Below are 18,886 nucleotides of genomic sequence, written 5' to 3' on the forward strand. Positions count from 1 at the left end.
CAACCTCTTCTGTCACTGTACCAACAGCCTCCAAGCCTACCTTTACCTACAACCCTGAGCACAATCCCCCAAGTCATCTACAGTTAACAAGTCAGAGAGACAGGAAACAGAAAATGCAGTTTCTCATTTCGACCATGAAACCAGCTTGGTATCCAGAACATTACCTTGCCTGTGCTTTGTAAGATTGTAGTTCTTGTCCTCCATACTCTCTCCCTGCTGACAATATCTCTGGTTACATCCACTTCAGCATCAACAAAACTTCTCTGTTTAAGAGCAGTTATGTCATCATCCAGATCAGTTTTGATAGTGGATCTTTTCTTTGCCATGATTTTTGCTTTGATAGCAGCAATTTTTTCCACTGACATGGCTTCAGACAAGGACCTAAATAAGCAAAAGTAACAAAAGAGACCAAGTAATCGCACAAACAATTCTGAAAGAATTTGTGAACGAGTAACTTCATCCTGATTAGTGTTTATGGCTATGCTACAAATCATAAAATAGTCACCTTACATATACTTGAAGATTACATGAGCTTGGCATTGCTGTTTTGGGCATGAGAATCAAACTTCTGACAAAAGACTCCATCCCAGTATGAGCACAAAAAACATCAAAAAATCCCAGCTATAACAAGCAGAAGTAAAGATCGCAGATGTGAAACATCGGGACACTTCCATTTACAACATCATCCAAATTGCAGCTCCCTGTTATTTCTCATGGATTACAACTTTGTGTCCAGTCAATCGATCCCTGGCTGCTCTGAGGCTTTCAAAGCATTAATCTAAATTTCAGCTGAGGTGCTGTTATGAGGACCTGGCCAGTTGGAAGATGCATTACCTTTGCAGAGCATGTAGGCCAAACAAACAACAGATGGTAGTAACTTTGTCCACATTAATCTGTGTTTGAGATAGCCCAGTTCAGTCCAAGAGTGCAACATCTTTATCTGTTTGCTTTTAATTGCAAACACAGAATTTGGTTGCCAAACAGTGAGCCCTATTGTTTTGCAGGTGAGCTGAAGAAAAAAAATAAAAAAGGACTGAATTGCACAGTCCTAACTGTACATACTCAATTCAACTTTACATGATTTTTTTGTTTAAGATTACACTGAAAAATTAATACAATGAGTACCAGTTGTGAAGTATTCTCCTTTAACAACTAAGCTACTGGAAAGGGAGCTTCTTTTATGTTGCTGTTGAACAAAGTAACAACAGTGACAAGCACTGAGTTCCTACTCACTGCCTGTAAATGTTATTTGCACTGTTTTTTAAAAAAGCAGTCTTTCACATTCAACATAAAAAAAAAAATCCATAAATACACAACACAAAGTCATTCCGAATAACACTCAGTAATCCCCACTGCATCGTCTCACAACTCCAAAATGAAATTGTGATACACTCAAGCTAGTATCCAGATTATTAGTTTATACAAAACAATGTGCATACTCTGATTTTTTTGATCCTTAGACTGTCTCATTTTAAGTCAGGTCTCAATCTTTTTTTTTCCCTATAGTTTCCTTTTAAGTACACCTACACAAGAGGCAGAGAGAAAGAAGTCATTCAAAATACGTATTTTTCATGTGGTTAGGGTAATTATGGATTCTACAAATGCCTAAACTCTGCTATATTAATCGTTGACAGGCTGTTACATTTAATCCCAGTAAAGGACAGACAAGCATTCATAGTATTGTTTACACTCAAGAGATAAATGTCTCAAGAACGCAGTCAATCAAGTGAAACTACTTATCTGCAAAATCCAGTGCAGACAATTCATACCCCTACACCTTAACTGCAGGAAGCATGACTCCCATTTCACATTATGGGAGCTGACACTCTAAAGAAATTAAGAAGCTACCTTTACTTTCATACTTCTGAACTCCGGTGTTTGAAAATGAGCTCTTAAGAGTCTGATACTGTACTAAGCCCGAGATCCTTAGCATCAACAAGATGTTGGAAGAATTTCATTTCCTCTCTGCTTGGCATTGGGAAGATATGTTGCAAAACTCAAAATCAGCTGTCATCCCATGCAAAGTTCTGGATGGATACAACGGAAGAGGAAAGGTGATGGGCGAGTTTTTAAGCACCTGAACACAGATTACTACTTACGGCAATGACAGTGCGTTATTCTCTGGTGCTTACTGCCTCTTCGGAGGCAGGCAGCTCACCTCTGTGGAGTCAGAGGCTGTGTTACCCTTTGATCTACTCCCACAATGTTCTCCTCCTTTTGCATACAAGATGTTCCTCAATACAAGATATTTTTTTCTGGAATAGAGATAATCAGCTCCCCCTTGCAGTTCTGCTCATTGTATCTGACTGCTTTAAATAAACATCATGGCAAAAGAAAGCAAAAATGGCAGACTTGGTAGGAGGAAGAGACAACTGTCTGCTCATTTCCGAAAACAAACCAAATCTCACGCAGTGACAGCTGACCTTCCACTCAAGAACAGGAGTCTGATTAGGCATGACGTTCTGCCTCCTCAGACATTACTACTGATAGCACCTAAGGGAGAGAGACTTCCACTGAGAGCTGTTGGACAGAAGTAAAACTGGCTGCCTTGAATAGCAAAATAATACTTATCATTCCTTTAATTCAGCATTACCCATAAGAATAATTATTCCTACCTGATCTGCTCTGTTTGCACGATACCTTCTTTATGTCCTTCCAACCGAGCTGCCAACCGCTCCTTGTCAAGACGCACGCACTCTTCATCCTAGCAGTAACAGTAATGTTTAACTGTAACATTTAGTATTTTGTGCATTCTCTTTATAAAAATAAATACAACTAGAATTAAAGCCATGCAGATTTTTTTTCTTTTTTAATACATTCGGAAGGACAATCTACATTTCCAATTAGTTTTGATCTATGCACTAGCACTAACTGTACAACTATTGGAAATTTCCTCTCAAGAGCCACAAAGTATAATTAGAAAAATTAAAAGGAAACTAGCAATCCCTCATAAAGAGCCTTGCTCAGAGAACAACTGAGAACAACAGAAAAATCAGAAAACTTACAGCTGGCAAAGAATGCACACATTCAGGTATGTCAATACATATACACACATACATATTCACAGGTAAATTTGTTGGACACTCAGATTTGCCAGATATTTATTTAATCAGTGACATTTTTAAAGAAGAAAAAAAGCTCAGAACTTTTATCTTGACACAAAACTTTTATAAATGGCATTCCTAGTGAATATATTAAAAAAAAAAAAAAAGTCCTGAGTAAGGAAGCATCTAGTAACTCATACCATGTTTGAGACAGACATGTAATTTGAGAAAGCAGCAGAGAGATGTAATTTTATGCCATCTTCTCAGGTTCTGGTACTGCTGCTACCACTTGTGTTTGATCAGTCTTATTCCCCCGCAAAACTTAAATCAGCTTCAAGCCTATCCTATCACTAGAAGTCTGTTCGGAAAGGCTGAAGCACAGCAAAACCATGCCCATGTATCAAGAGAGACCTGGAAGCCCTACACGGAGATGGTCTCCACATAACTTAAGAGATTTTACAGACTCTGAGCTACCGGAGCAGCAAAGAAACAAAAAAGAAGACAGCCATAAGCTCATTAGGCTCATATGCAAAATTCTTGATTCTCCAGATTACGATAGTGAAGATCTACAGTTTCAAACATACTGGCATCACAACCACATAGGGTAATGTAGAACAAAAATCTATAGATCACCAAAAGGTCATCTCGCAGCAGTCATCTGCTCATGTGCCATTAAGAACACATAAAGGTTTTTTGTTCTTATGCAGTTATAACTAAGCACAAACATGTTGAAATCCAACTTTTTAATAAAGGAATTTATGTATTTTGATAACCCTTCTAAGAAGAAATCTAAAGCCTTAGTACTCTGAGGCTATCTATACAGCCAGATTTATAATACCTCACAGAGGAGACAACTGGATGAACATAGTTTAAAAAAAATATATCAGGAAAAACAGTAAGTCAGTTTTTAAAACTAAAGTAATACAATGTGTGCAATAACTAGACACATTGCTTCTGTTCAAGAGGCACTTGTGAAAATACACTTACATTAATTGATTAAGACAGAGCTTCAGATGATAGTAATCACTGGGAGTTTCATATACTGCTATAAAGGGACTAAAACAGTAGGTAAACCAAAAAAGTATCCATCGATGGGGATAAGACTGGCATTTAAGTTTAATGCCAACTCATGGATGGCAAATAACTGTAACAAGTCATTAAACAGCACTTTTATTCCAATGCCCTAGCTCTTAGCAGACAATTATAATACAACAGGTACTTACAGATATGTGGTCAAGCTTTCCCCTTTCATACTACAACACGTATCTAGCAACTACAATTCCAAGTCTAAATCACAGGCTTCAAATTTAACTCCTTCCAGTTTGTGTTCACACTAACACAAGTGCTGTGTGGACCCAGAGGACAGGTACCGAACTGAACTGCTACAAAAACAGATATATACTGTAATTTACCACCACCCCCATTTTGTATTGATGACAGTCATTACCTCTATTCTTGGTTTCTTTGCTTCTGCTAATATTTCATCTGCTGCTCTTTTAACTACAAGAAAAAAAGGACATTAAAAATGCAAGATTGTAGTAGAATTTCATAAAATAAACCTCAGTTATTTTTTAGTTAAACCGTACCTTGAGTGGACCGTTGAAGGCCAATTTCAAGTGGAGCGCTTCTGTCTATGCTTGAGGAGGTTGCTGTAATCAAACACAACATTTCATTTAAGTACGAAAGATTTGAAAAAGTATTTAAATATGAAAGGAAGGAGGACAACAGACAAATTGCAAGAATGGAAATTCTAACTAGATATTAGGTAGCAAAGACAGTGTCAAACACTGTAACTGCAGATATTCAGAGCCTGATTGAATATGAAGTTAGATCAGGTTGCAGTCAGGGTCATTTTGGCCCTTCTTTGAAAAGAAGACTGAACCAGATAACCTCCTGAAGTCCCTTCCAATATAAATTAGTCAGTGATTCTATGTATACATAAAAGAAAACAGAGTCAAAGATAATTTCTTTATAACCTGGAATCAAGATCTATTAATTTGTCTAGTTTTTTGGAATAAAGACAACCTCCTGGTTGTTTAAAATACATACCTAAAAAATGGTTTACTGCTCATATTACAGAAATAATCTCATGTTCCAGTATTCTTAAAATTCTAAGACCGCCTACAAAACAGAGTAACTTACAAAAAGTAAGCCATAATTATCTTTCAGAGAAACCTCTTTTCTCTGACTATTGTTAAAAAATTTTAAAATGATGGAATACTAGGCAAATCTGCCAGGCTGACAAAGCAGTGGTTTGAAATATTTTACTGAAGATTTTAACCCACACACTTATTACATCAAGATCAATGCACTACCGAAAGTTTCCCACAGTCTAGAGAAGAAAAAAATACCAGTCTAAGCATTCTAACACATAACTATTGACCAAAAGCTGTTACACACAATAAACAATAATAAAAAAGTAGCTCACTTCTAAACATGCATGTAGGAATGCAGCTGCTAAATGCAATAAAAATAATGAAGTTCACAACAACAACAAAAAAATAAAATAAATACTAACTTCATTTGAGAAGTCTGAACACATTCAGTTAAGCTGCAAATTGACCACCATTAACCATCCTTCCCCTCCTACCCCTCATTTGTGCCATAAATATGAAGCAACAGAGTGCACTAAGTGTCTAAATTAAAAAAAAGCATCACTCACATGTTTCTCCATTTAAGTATGCAAGCAAGTCTTTCCTATCAGGTCTTCTTACCACAGGAATGTTTTCAGTCTGAAAAAACAGCAAACTTGACATTAAACCATTATTCCCCCAGAAAGTCTCTTGCTCAACATTTTCCACTTTTATTGAAAACTACTCAATTCACACAAATACAGCAACACATGTCCTGCCTCCCAAGAAAGCATAACCATCAAGCTTAAAAATGCAATTACTTCCTAGAGATTGTTCAGCTACACAAAACAAAACATGTTTTCTGCAATAAAACTGAAAGAGAGGACAGTCATTTTCCTCCATCACATCAAAACTTGCAAAATAAGATTAAGAACCACCTTTTAACATATGTGCTTCTCTGCCAGGAGTCAGTGCTGGTACACAAATCTAGTATTTCAATTTTGTTGTTCCAATTATGTATAACACGCAGCACTGCTATATCAGGTAACCGTGTGGCATGGAGGAAGATGAAGCACAGGCTCATAAAAAGCAGTCAAATGGAAATCAAAAACACACTCTTTCAGAGTTTCCCTATCTTTATTTGTAGAGCTTATTCAATACATTCTTTAATTAGATTACATACTTCTGATTCTGCTGCAAAGCTACCCTGCTGTATTTTTCTCTGTTTTGTAGCTGCTTGCAATCTCAGCCACTAAAGGATCATCGAGATTGGGATCACACAGAGAACAGATGGACAAAAATACTTTTGAAATAGTGCTGGAGACAACTGTGACTGTAGTGTCAAAAAAACCGCTGCCATTACTGTTAATATTTGGGTGACAGACTCTTCCTCTAAATGCAACCTGGTGGTTTGAAGGGATAATCTGTTAAGAAGTGAATTGTCAAGAAAAATATTCCACCTTGATAGGGACTGTCATTTGATGTCTATGTAGGCATGTTCCTTTTCAAACACACACGCACTTTGTTGTGTATCTTTTCTCCTTTCCCCAGCCAAATTCATACACTGAAATGTTACTATCATTCCCTGAAAATAACTAAGTACTTATTACTTAACACAAACAAAACAAAATAAAATATGGTCTACTTACTGCAGCACGGCGGACATAGACAGGATGCGAAAGGTGCACATTATTGAGCAGGAACAAGATAGAATCCAAAGTGTAGTATTCCCTGGGCTGGCCCTCTTTCCCTGTCCTGTAAAATCATGAAAGAAAGATTTTAACATTTAACATCTCCGTCTCTGTCTCATGCACACACTTTTGTAGCAAAGTTCTCTTTTCTCTCCAGATGAGAGTTCAAAAAGCAAGCAGTAATATTATTATCAGGCTATTGCCAAACTAGTGAACTATCAGTTGTGTTAACAAATATGAGAGAGGGATATTTATTCTTCCAGCCTCTTTACTGAACAAGTTATAAAAACTGTCCAAAATAAGAGCTGGAAGGGTTGTAAAATATACAAGCAGCAAGACTCGGGAAACTTTAAGAACACATTCTCCCATATCTCAAACATTTATTCTGATTATCAAAGGAAAAGTCCACCTTATCTGGGACAGCTAGAGGAACGTAACTGAAATGCAACTGAAAAAAAGAGGTATTATGATGTACTCTTCAGGTATAATGGGACAGAATTTTCACCACTAGAGAAGGCACAGTAAAGAATTTGGAATACATAAATTCCATGAAGTCTAGAGAGTAAAAAGTTCAAAATGGTACCAAAAGGTCAAGATAAGGAGCGAGCAGAAAGTAATTGCACACAGAACTAGCAAAACCAAAGTGGACTACAAAATCACAATGGGAATACTCAAGTCAGATCACTTCAGAGCAACACGACAGCATCAAGTTACACCTCAACTTCAAAACAACCTGTTTGAAGAAGATGCCTTTTAAGTCTAAAAAGGAATGTGCTCTGTGTAAGAATTGAAAAAAAGAGAACCACTAACAAAAAACAAGGCCCAACAAAACCCAGTGTTTTAGCTTGGTTCCACGTGCTTCGAACTTGATTCCCCCCTCACACAGGTCCACACCTTCATGCTGTCACCAGACAATTCTGTAGAGGAAGCAATGCCTGTTCCAGTTTCAAAACAAAGCCTGCTCCCCAAATACTTCATCCTCTCTGAGAAACTGACCTTTCCATCAGTTTCACAGCCCTCAGCGGGACCAGGAAATCAAGGAGACCAGGGATTCCACGGCGCAGGCTTGGGACCTGCCAGACCCAGCTCCAAGCAGGACAGGGCTCCTCCACACTGCCCAGCTCCCATCCCCAATCAGCCAGCTCACCTCAAAGCCTGAGGAAGATGACCCACCAAACAACCAGGCCAAAACTGTAAAACTTAAGACTGGCACAGAATTCTAATGAAACCAGAGAAGGAAGAAAGACTTCCACTAAAACCATAAGAAGGAGTTTTCCTTCCAAGTGCAGCAGCTTTACTAATGGGTTACCATCAGTATCGAAACACACATCACAAAAGTGCCAACCACACTGGGGGAAGGGAGAGGAAATAATAAAAAAAAACCACTTTCTTGACCCTAAAAGAGCTACACAAACAGCAACTAAACACAACAGCAGTATGTCTGTTTTCTCCATACTGCAGATATAAAGCCAGTACCGCTTTTTGTGCAATTACTTTCCTAAATTTATCTAGATTTAAAGTGTCCAGTAATCTGTTCAGAACTCATCACTAGCAGTAAGGCTGAAAACATTACTTTCACAATGATGCCTAAGAAAACCAATACACGAATAACATGCAGAGAAAAGAGGTTGAAAATACAGTGAGAAGAGGAAAAAGAATCTTTCTATCCCCATTCCTTCCTTCCGAAAACTTAGCCTGCATGATCTGCAGGTGCACATGACATTTTGTTGCTGAAGAGAAAAGGTAAGACACATAGTATCTGTCAACTGCTAAAAAGCCAAAAGCTGGTTTCACCATTAGGGCCAACAGAACTGGATTCCTCAGCAAAGAAGTGTTAGCCCACTTCACTGTTTCGCTGCCAGGATCTAAACATATTCAGAGCACTGGTAGAAACAAAAGCTTCCTCGGTATAGACTTGGCTCTGAAGTCTATGTCACATGATACAGTTGCCACTTCATTTTAAAACAAACATTTTAGATTACCTCACTTCAGAATAACTCATTATTTCTTTGAAGTGCGCCATACCCATTGAACATTGCATAAAAAGTCCAGGTCGTCATCTACTCAGGTTTTTAGCAATATTTAGCAATAAATTGCATCATTTGGAAAACAAGTACTGAAGGGTTATTTATTAATTTGAAAATACAGTATTATACAGCCACAGGCACTGCCAAAGCTCGGCAGGGCACAGCTGGTACTTCATCACTTAAAACCACACACACAAGAAATCCCCATGCTCATTATGGGTCTAAGAAGATGTTTTATTAGGGGGGGCGAGATATTGCACTTTAAAGGGACAGTATCAGACAGACAACCAGCTGTACGCAAGGAGAAAATCTAAGTCTAAACTGACATTTCAGCACCAGTTTGTATTCCTTCCAGGTTTTCCAGACAGAAAGAACCTTCTCAGAGAACCAAAAGCAAGCTGATCTGAAGGTAGCTCACTTCATTCAATTTACAAACATTCCAAGTAGAAAAAAATCAAAATCTTAAGATTCAACCTTAAAAAGTCCAGTACTTGTATTTTTTCTGTAATGTTTATTAAAAAAATATATCACTTATGAAAAAAACCACAAACCTATAGCTTAAAAAAATTTACATAATGCAAGAGAGAAAGTTCCACCTGCTTGCTTTTAACACCAGAAATTTGTTTCCTGCTCATCCATTCACCCTCAAACTGTGGGTGCCAGGAGTTTATTCATTTTTAACTGCTTTATTTTCTCTTTCATGTTTCAAAGCATGAAATTTTACAGAGGTACTAAAGGCCTGTGTCTCATCCACAAAAGAAAGCAGTAATCTTTATAAATACAAGACTAGGCATGCAGAGTATCACACAAATTACAATACCCATGACCAGCTGCTCACTGTTTAAAAACTTCTCAGCTGTGCATACAAACCCTCTGCTGGGTAAACAAAGCAAGTTAGTTTCTCTGTTAGATTGGTTCCTTCCTTTGGTTTAGAAATAGATTCTACAATCACTCTTAAGGGGCCACAGATCAGCCCTTAGCTCAAAGCACACAAAACAATCTTAGACAATCTAGCCTTCCTCATGTGCCAGCAGGGGTATTCATATAATTATTATCTGGAAACTAACCTGGATCAAAATTAATTTCTGCTTTCCCCACCCCGGGTTACTTTTAACTTGGCTTAGTTCCTCAGACCGATTCATTGTTTGGCTGACACTTGCGCTAGCACAGAGAGAAGGCAGTGCAGGGCAGCGCTGCCAACTTCTGCCAGCCTGGCTGCTCAAGGAGCCACAGTGTTAAATGTCTAGTGGGACTACTTCTAATTCTAGCAGGGACAGAATGCCACCACGGCTGCTCAGACTTGCATTACTCTCTCCAGACTGGCAGCAGAGATGCAGTTACAGCAACCGTGCTGTGGACATCTAAAACAAAAGTCAAGATTTGCTTCACGAAAAACTAAGCCACTAACAACTGCTCAGTGCAAGCACAGTTTGGATCCTGCAAAGTGACCTGAATAAAAAAGTTTTCGAATCTTAAGTTTTAAAAATTGTTTCTCAAAGTCCCTACATAAGTCTGGCAATTACTTAAATTAACAGATCCTAAACTGTGGTGCCAAAGCTACTGGCCTTGGCTTGCAGAACTGGTCTCATTTTTACAGTGTCTTCAATGTAAAGACTAGACATCTATAACTCCACCAGGGTTCACAAGAAATGTTGTGAACTGACAGCAGTCTGACCCTGCAAAAAGTTCAGAAGCCACTGGTCTAAACCAAGATTTACTAACTTCAAACCAACCAACCCACACCCTCCAAATCCTACAACACGTTTACCACAAGGATTGAGGACACAATCAGCCATTACAAGGTTACTGCTGCTGTTCTGTCTAGCGTCTTCTGTTCACACAGCTCCTTCTTGACAATGAAGATAAAGCTGCCTGAATGTACATAATGAAGTTTTCATCTCCAGCTGCTGTCTTTTTGTCTTTTGTTCACAATTTCTAGGCCTAATTCAAGGTCTCTGAGGCAGTAGCAGAGTTAGGGTGGCATCTCAGTTTCTCTGTTCCCTACAGAAGAGCAATGAAAACTGTGTCTACTTAACGGTTACTTGTTACTGCTCGAGAAAAGAAACTTGTAGCAAGGAAACCACTGCAATTCTCTATGCAGTTGCTCAGCAAAAATAGAACTAAGAATTTTCAAGAACTTCAGAACTTAACTGTCTATCCAAGTATTTTCCTTCCGCTTCAGTCTAGCCACCAGTATCCCCCACTTCTGCCAGGCAGAGCCAATACATCCCAAATCAGTTTCTGAAAGCTTAGAATAGGTAATGAAATAGCATATTTCTAGTTTTAAAAAGAGTGCAAAGTAAAGCCAGTTAAAAAAAAAAAAATCTGTCTACAAGTTCACAAACACAGGTTTCTTTCCTTTCTCTCTCAAACTAGAAATAAGGACATTGGATCAATACTAATATTCGTGTCATAACTATAAAAGCTTTTAAAAAAAAAAAGCCATCCCTGGTCATAGACTGAACTACAAGGGGGTTTCTGGCAAACCTGCTGGTTCTCCTGTTTTTCCATCCAGCTTCACAGGATAACGTACTGGCTTTGATCAGTTCCTGAAACGTTCTCTATCTGATACTTAACAATAAGCAATTTTCTTCTCTTGGATTTAAAAGAGATTCATTGAAATCCTTCTAGTCAGGACATTAAAAGCAAGCAGCTCCTAAACTCAGATGAAAGAACTCCCTTGTGTCACAAGCAATACACACTGTACCAGAAAAATCAACAGGTACAAAACCTCATTTTCTGAAGGTTTTCTGAAAATAAGCACTGCACCTTTTTTAAAAAATCTTTCACGCAACAGGAACGCTATCCCTGCTTGTTTACAGCAATAAGGACAACTCGGCGGCTGCCAGCTCTCGGGCCGGGAGCGGGCTGAGGGGCCCGGCACAGGTGCGCACGGCCCCGGATCGCCACAGCGGGACGCCGCTGCGGGCCTCGCTGGCTTCCCCGCAGCCGGACAAAGCTCCCGGGGCAGAGCAGCAGCCCGGCTGAAGGCAGGCACTAAGTACGTGCCGCCCGTTTTCGCCCAACCCCCCGAAAAACTTGGAGGCGCCGCCTGCCGCCATCTCCCCGCCGCAGCCCGCACAGCCGCCCCGCCGCCTCCCCTCGGGCCGCAACGACAGGCCTCGTCCCGGCCCCGTGGTTCCGCCGGCCCAGGGCAGGGCCGCCGGCCGGGCTCCGGGGGCCTTCCCGGAGGAGCCGCCAGCCCTTCGTGCCCGGCCGGGAGCGCAGAGGAGGCAGGCCCGGCCCGAGGCGAGCCCGCCCGGACAGCCGCTCCGCCGGGACCCAGCGCCGGGGCGGAGAGGCGGCGGCCGGCGCCGCCGAGGGGCCCTGCGGGAGGCGGCGGCCAGGCCGGGCCTCGCTCCCCGCAGCGGGGCGCCGGGGCCCCCCGGGCGCTCCCCCGCAACTTCGGGGCAACTTCTCCCCGCGCCCCCCCGGCCGTCCCCTCCCCCGGCCGGCGGCCGCCCGCCCCGGCCCCGCCGCTTACCCCCAGATGACATAGTTGGTCTTGACGTTCTTGGGCCAGGAGAACTCGCCGAAAATCACCTCGTCGCCCTTCACCACGATCTCCTTCTTCTGCGTGTTGTACTGCCGCAGCACGCTCAGCACGTCCGCCATCTTCGCTCCGGAGCCGCCGGCCGCCGCCGCTCCGCTCCGGCCCCTCCGCCAGCCGCGCCAGGACCCCGCCGCCAGGCCCCGGGCTGCCCGTCGCGAACGCCTGAGCGCCGCCACCCGCGCCACCGCCTACAGGGGGCGACGCCGAACCCGTCGCCATGGCGCCGCGCGGCCCCGCCCTCCGGCCGCCAGCTCCCGCGGCGCGCGGCGGCCCTCAGCGCCCCGGGGCGGCTCGGCCTGGCGATGGGCCCCGTCCCGCTGCCCACCGGCCGGGCCCGGCTGTGGCCGGCGCAGGAGGTGCCGCGTCCCGGCTGAGGGGCTTTTCACCGGGGCCGCCGGAGCCCCCTCCCGCCCGTAGCAGCACGGGGCAAGGGCTCCCCAAAGAGCCCCGCACGCTGTGCAGTGGGAAGAAAATCTGCTGGGGCCTGGCTGTGAATGGGGAAAAGGAGAAAAAAAAAAAGGCCTGAAAAACCAAACACAAAAATCTCTGCTTCATCAATCACAAAGATGCGGTTTGATTTTGAGAAGAATCAGCCGTCAAAATCGGCGGCAGCACAAGTAACTGGGAAGGGTTCCTTGGTTCCGCAGCTGGAGCAGCAGCAGCAGCGGGGCCGGGGCGCAGGCCGCACCGCCCGGCCTCACCGCGCTCTCCCGCTGTCCCGGGTCAAGCCCTGCTGCTCCAGCACACAAACAGTGCAGGCGAAGCGCTTGCCCGCTGAACCCTGCTGGCATCCCCCGTGGAACACCAGTTCGTGCGATTTCAGGCCTGGCAGAAAGCCCTCACGATGGCTCGTTCTAATCTTTGGTGCTCAAAGTTGTCTTAACGCTTTTCAAGGCTGGCAGAAAATGCCATCCCATTTTAAATCTGCAACAGGCAAAATCGCACCATTTTTCTTCCCATATGTAGCACATACTGAGACCAACAACACAGATTAAAAGCCAACAGTTTATACAATCTCCTGTTGTGAGATGTTGGTGGTACCACCATTCATGTCAGAGCTACGCAGCACGCTGAGTATCGCAGGTATATTTATAACATTTCACATATAGTGTCAAAATAGTCTAAATACACAAACATACTACAACACATGACATATACCAATCACTCGCAGTATTTATTTTTCAATTGCTATTATTCGTTAGGAGACGAAACCATAATGAATTAACAGAATACTATTTGCCAGGCTGGAGCTGGAACAACTGCTGGACCTACAGCTGATAAAAAATTGAAGCAGAACTTGAAACGCTTCCAATGGGCCAAGAGCTGGTTTTACACCTCATCCAAAAAACCCTGCTACATCACCTAAACCAACGTTGCCCCTTGGGCAACACATCCCATACATCTGCAAGAATACAAATGATACTTTCTTCAGCAAGTTACAAAGTAACATTATGTTACAAGACACAGAAAAAATTCATTTTAAGCTGTGCTGTGGTGTGTGCTCAGTAAGCAGCAAGTGAAGCAGCACATCATCAGATGCAACAGGGTTTATTTTCATGTTTCAAGAAAATGTTGCAGCTTGGGCTTGCTTTTTTCAGTTAAGGATGCCCTCATTATAAGTTCCTATTGCGAGTTTACAAAATATTTCCCACAGATTGGCTTTGGGGAACACAGTGAGATTATTAACCATTATTTTTATCACCAGATCAGGACTTGATAAGAGATGTCAGAGCAACAATTTTCACATGGCATTAGGTACTGTTTTCAGTGTTGTTCATCAGTTTTGTCACCGATTAGGCTGGAAAATCATTACCTGAAATGAGAAAGCATGTTACCATTCAGTAAAATGAAAGTATATCGCATAGGTGCAATCTTTCGATTGCATTTTATGACAGGTTTACACAGAGCTGTAGTCTGACAGGTTATACCGATGATTTGTCTGACATGAAAAACAAATTGTAAAACAAGGTTTGGCAATTTTACATCGTAGGTAACTCCATTAAGATTAATAACATCAGGAAAGATTGTTCAAGTCTTATAATGCAGGAGGAGCGAGACATTCTGTGTCTGAATACACCATGTTCATTTTTATACGCACATGAACAAGACCAAGTCAGTACGCGTTAGCTGATTTCCCCGCACTGTTTTCTAAACCTTGGAACTGGCTACAGAGCAGTGATCCAGGGCACCGCTCCGCACCCCTGCCCAGCAAAGAGGGGCAGAGAGGGTTCTGCAGTGCTGAAACTGCCATCTAGGTCCCCACCGGGAGACTGGGAGGTTATCGAGCAGCTACGCTGGGCCAGGGACACGGCTCGGTGGCAGGGGTACTGGTGTGCCAGCCCCCGCAGCGAGCTCCGGGGGGCGGGGGGGGCGCGGAACGCGCTTCCCGGGCGGGCCGAGGCGAGAAGACCCCAGCACGCTCGCACGAAGTAAAACCTCCCGGCACGTTAATCCTTTAGGACGATGGAATGGATTTTCCGGGAGTCACTAGAACCGTCCCACGTGTTCCGGGGTCGGCGAAGCACCCAGCGAGCGTGAGTGCCCGCTGCCGGCACCCGCCGCGCCCGAGCGGTCCCGCCCGCCGGGAGCAGGCACAGCCAGACAGGCCGCGGCAGCGGCGCGCCGAGCCTCACACCTGGCGGGGCGCAGGCCCCGCCGACACCTTTAGCACCGGGGTCCCCCCCGCAGCAGTGCTGCCGGGCGCCGCTGCCGCCCCGCCGGGCCGGGCCGCTCCCCGCTCCCCGCTCCCCGCTCCCCGCTCCGGCCACCGGGCGCGCGGCGGGCAGCCCGCGGGGGCGGGGCCGGGGCCTGAGGCCGTGCCGGACCGCCGTGAGGACTGAAGCGGCGCCCCGCCCCTTCCTGCCGGCGCCATGGCCCTGCAGGGGGCGCTGCGGCGGGCGGCGGCGCTGGCGCTGGGGCGGCGCGGGGGGCCCGGCCGGTGGGTGCGGCGGCGGGGACCGGGCCGCTTTCGCCTTCGTGCCCTCGGGACGTGGGGCCGGGGAGTGGCGCGGCGCGGCAGGGGCCGCCCGGGGTGGGGTGGGGAGCCCGGCGGGCCGTGCAGGCCGCGGAGCAGCACGGCGGCGGACCCCGCTGCTGTGCTGGAAGCCAGCGTGGCCCCTTCTGGTAGAGCATCTGTTAGGGCCGCGCTGGGACGCTGGGCCCGGACCGGTGTGGGTTTTAACGCTTGATTAGGAAAAAAAAAAAAAAAAGGTGTATTTTGCTTGTGAAGGCGGCCGTTTTTCCTTACTGCGGCCTGCAGCGTCTCTCTCTATGCTCGTCATCCTGCAGGCATGTCAGAACCGCTGCGGCTGGGGGTATTGGGGCTGAAGTGAGTTTACGTGTAATGGAGAAATGACATTAAATGTTTAACTGACACAGGATAAAGCCAACCTTTATTTTGTGAACTGTAAACCGTGTCATTTGTTTGAAAGCTCAAATATCTGACATTGATTTCTTTTTAGTTTTAGAATGGGGAACAGTCTGCCTGCTTCTGTAGGATTGTCTCATGATGCTGCTGTCAATCACATACAGGTAACTGTTTACACAATATTTGTTTTCAACATGTTTAAAAGCCACAGTTACTTAAATGCTGTATATACAAAGAAATTCTGCAAAGAGTTCTGCACGTTGGACCTGGTTCTTACCTTTACCATGTGATAGTGGCAGCATTGTTTACCCCCAGCCCTGGAAGTTGATCTTCCCAGGCTGTGCCATGTTAGGTTTTCTCAGACCTGTATTCAAAATTTAGTACTGCTGGCAATATTGGGAATTAAACCTTGTAAAATGACGTATATCAAGTAAAGTAAATATTTGAAAAGTAAGTTGGTATTTAAAACAAATTTACCAAACAGCCTGAAATTGCCTTGAATTTACAGTAAAGTAATAGGAGCCTTTCTTTTTCCTGTTCAGAACCCCTTTTTGTCACTCTGCTTGCCACCGGCACGTCCCGTTTGCCTTACGGACCCAGAAAGCCATACTAAATACTTCAAGGAGAATGCCGCTTGTCTGGCAGGCCGTAGGTCTGTGGCTGCAGAGCAAAAGAGGGCTCGGGGTTGGCACCATTGCGTGGCTGTCATACCATGTGCCCCGCCGTCATTCCACTCACTTTTGGAGTAAAGCGCAGGTCACACGGCTTCGTGGGTGCCAGCAGTGCTTCTGGTGGAGATTGTCGGTGCCAGCTTGCCTCTGTTTCTCTGCTCCCACAAGACCATAACATTCCTGAAAATTAGATACTAAGTTTTAACTGATTCCAGGTGTTCTATTCAAAGAGTAGAGCATACCTTTTGCTGAAACCTTTTAAAAGCTTAAGCAGAATGGGAGAAGTCACCGTCTTCCATGTAGTTCTGCCTGCTGCACTTGTGTGCGGATGCTCTTTGGGATCTGGTCAAGTGCAGCTGCACTTTTTGAGGCCGAGAGCCTGACTTTCTTGGTGGTTGCGTACAAAGCAGTTTCTATTCTGATGTGAAAGTATGGGATGCATTCCTAAAGGAGCTGCTAGGCCACGATAAAGGTCTTCAGAACAAACCTGAAGTATGTTTTGCACCCACCATTCAGGTGATGGTATCTTCTTGACAGATACCTTGATAGAATTCATTGCTGTCTGCTCCTTGTTTTTAAAAAGTAGTTCATTCCTTGCCTTAAGATTCTTGTGGCTGTACATTAGAAACAGGGAAAACTTACAAGTTTTTCATTTGGTTTTAAAAAAAATGAGAATGAAGTATGGTGTTTTGGAAGAGCCTTCGAAAGTCACCAGCTATTGCTGTAGCACAGCTGGGAACTCCTCAGTTGTCCCTGTTAAAAGTACCTCAGAATGCCCTTTACAAAGAGTAATTTTCCTGTATTTGTTACCATGATAGCAGACTTTTAACTTCTGTGCAGTGTAACTTGTATATTTGTTTTCATGGCTGTTCGATACTGTTAAAATACGCTGACTTAAAAACAAAGCACACTGACTGGAATGCTTTTGAACATACAGGACATGATTTCAGCAAACTGTGTGGTGATTTTCTCTAAATCAACATGCCCCTACTGCAAAATGGCAAAAAACCTTTTTGAGAGTATGAATGTGAATTATACAGCTGTAGAACTGGACATGAATACAAATGGAAGTCAGCTCCAGGACATTCTTGAACAGATGACTGGTGGCAGAACAGTTAAGTATATTTTCTTACAGGTAACAAGCAAACTAAGAACTTACACTTCATGGGTTATGACCATATCAAGTTCTTCATTTTTTTGAGGCATGTAAACTTGGGATACAAGCTCCTAAATTAAAGGCAAGGTACTGCAGAAGGGTTCTGTGCCATCTCTTTCTCTTGAGACGCTCTGGCTATCCCTCTGAGGTGATCTTTTCCATACTGCCACTAAGATAAAGTCTATTTTCATTTGTAGAGGTATATTTAATCCATTGTGTTTAACACATCTTGTAATTTCTTAATTTTATAGTTTCACTTGACTCTAGTTTATTACAATCTCTGCTACAGTGACTCTATCCCGCTTTTAAGGGGCACGCAAACAAATTTTCCCATCTCTAAATATTGTGGAAATGTATGAATTATGTATGTATATTTAGTATCACTGCACAAGAACATAACTGTTGTGTGTATACTAAAGTCCCTGTGGGCTTGCTTAGATTTTTATCCTTTTTCCAAGGAGTAACTAATGCAATTTTCATTTTCTTGGTAGGTCCCAAGAGTGTTTGTCAACGGGACTTTTGTTGGAGGTGCTACAGATACTCAGAGGCTTCATGAGGAAGGCAAACTGCTTCCATTAGTTCACCAATGTCAAGGGAAAAGAAAATCCTGAACAGCCATCTAGCTTAGCTTAGTCTTCCTTTGTATAAACAGAATTTTCCAAACAAATTTAAAGATGACAAACATACACTGCATCAGCTGGACTCAACAACTTCAAATTACAGATTTCCGAATTGGAGATCGCTGTCTGACACTGACTTGACAGACTCAGCCAATCACTTGGTGTCCTTGCCTCAGCTTCACCACACCCAGATTGGTGGGGAAAAAAAATGTTGTGTAACTCTTGGGGCTCTCAGTAGCAACAAAATGACATCACTATTACATCCTGATACTATGCTTCCAAGAAGTATAGACAAGGAGAACAATCCTGTATTTTTTTTGCTGCAAATTACTTCGCTTTCTAGTTTTGTTCCAGAAAGTTTATTTGTACAATAAATAGTCAGTTTAATGGTTCCTTTAAATTTAATTCTTCTTCGAATGTCAAACTGTAATCATGAAGATCAAGTATGAAGCAAAACAAGTTTGTAGTGATAGTGCTGTGTGCATGTCCACGTCCCTTAGCTTTCAGTGTCTTATCACCTTGCTACCAAACTGTATGTCCACTTGCTACAGAAAATGGAATAAAGATTCTTGCAGCTTTCAAGAGGTAGTCAGTTGCTTTCATCTGTACTCCAAAGCGCCAGTCTATACAGTGTCACTCAGGAATATCCTCCTAGGGGAGCCAGACAGCTCTGTTACCAAACGAT

General features: G+C 43.6%; 3 protein-coding genes across 5 annotated transcripts in view; 1 reads left to right on the top strand and 2 right to left on the bottom strand.

The window, feature by feature from the left end:
* CDC73 (cell division cycle 73) overlaps positions 1-12,514 on the bottom strand; it is a 113,174-nt gene extending 100,660 nt beyond the window's left edge. Inside the window, exons 1-7 of the mRNA XM_037403564.1 lie at positions 12,319-12,514; positions 6,766-6,871; positions 5,707-5,776; positions 4,631-4,693; positions 4,492-4,544; positions 2,616-2,704; positions 165-381 (exon numbers count right to left, since the gene is read on the bottom strand). Coding sequence (XP_037259461.1) covers positions 165-381; positions 2,616-2,704; positions 4,492-4,544; positions 4,631-4,693; positions 5,707-5,776; positions 6,766-6,871; positions 12,319-12,449 — 729 coding nt within the window. The 5' untranslated portion in view covers positions 12,450-12,514. The remainder of the gene's footprint in view (positions 1-164; positions 382-2,615; positions 2,705-4,491; positions 4,545-4,630; positions 4,694-5,706; positions 5,777-6,765; positions 6,872-12,318) is intronic.
* Positions 6,287-6,698, bottom strand: LOC119155292 (ubiquitin-conjugating enzyme E2 D2-like). The gene is given in 4 exon segments (XM_037403742.1): positions 6,287-6,342; positions 6,345-6,520; positions 6,522-6,601; positions 6,693-6,698. Coding segments are annotated over 4 exon segments (318 nt in total).
* Positions 12,515-15,234: 2,720 nt separating the features above from the next.
* On the top strand, positions 15,235-18,783 carry GLRX2 (glutaredoxin 2). Of its 3 annotated transcripts, none has more exons than XM_037404727.1 (4): positions 15,235-15,325; positions 15,849-15,918; positions 17,363-17,539; positions 18,073-18,783. In XM_037404727.1, the coding sequence occupies exons 1-4, from the start codon at positions 15,258-15,260 to the stop codon at positions 18,190-18,192; spliced, it is 435 nt and encodes a 144-aa protein (XP_037260624.1). In that variant the 5' UTR covers positions 15,235-15,257; the 3' UTR covers positions 18,193-18,783. The 3 variants fall into 3 exon arrangements, with proteins under 3 accessions (XP_037260624.1, XP_037260626.1, XP_037260625.1); XM_037404729.1 differs by lacking the exon at positions 15,235-15,325 and adding an exon at positions 15,543-15,555; XM_037404728.1 differs by lacking the exon at positions 15,235-15,325 and adding an exon at positions 15,594-15,715.
* The last annotated feature ends 103 nt before the right edge of the window (positions 18,784-18,886 follow it).

The sequence above is a fragment of the Falco rusticolus genome, chromosome 11 (assembly GCF_015220075.1).
Source record: "Falco rusticolus isolate bFalRus1 chromosome 11, bFalRus1.pri, whole genome shotgun sequence".
Classification (NCBI taxonomy): domain Eukaryota; kingdom Metazoa; phylum Chordata; class Aves; order Falconiformes; family Falconidae; genus Falco; species Falco rusticolus.

Coding starts and splice junctions, on each gene's coding strand:
- GLRX2 (XM_037404727.1), top strand. CDS start 15,258: ATGGCCCTGCAGGGGGCGCTGCGGCGGGCGGCGGCGCTGGCGCTGGGG. Junction 15,919..17,362: donor CTGCTGTCAATCACATACAG/GTAACTGTTTAC, acceptor TTGAACATACAG/GACATGATTTCAGCAAACTG. Junction 17,540..18,072: donor AGATGACTGGTGGCAGAACA/GTTAAGTATATT, acceptor TTTTCTTGGTAG/GTCCCAAGAGTGTTTGTCAA.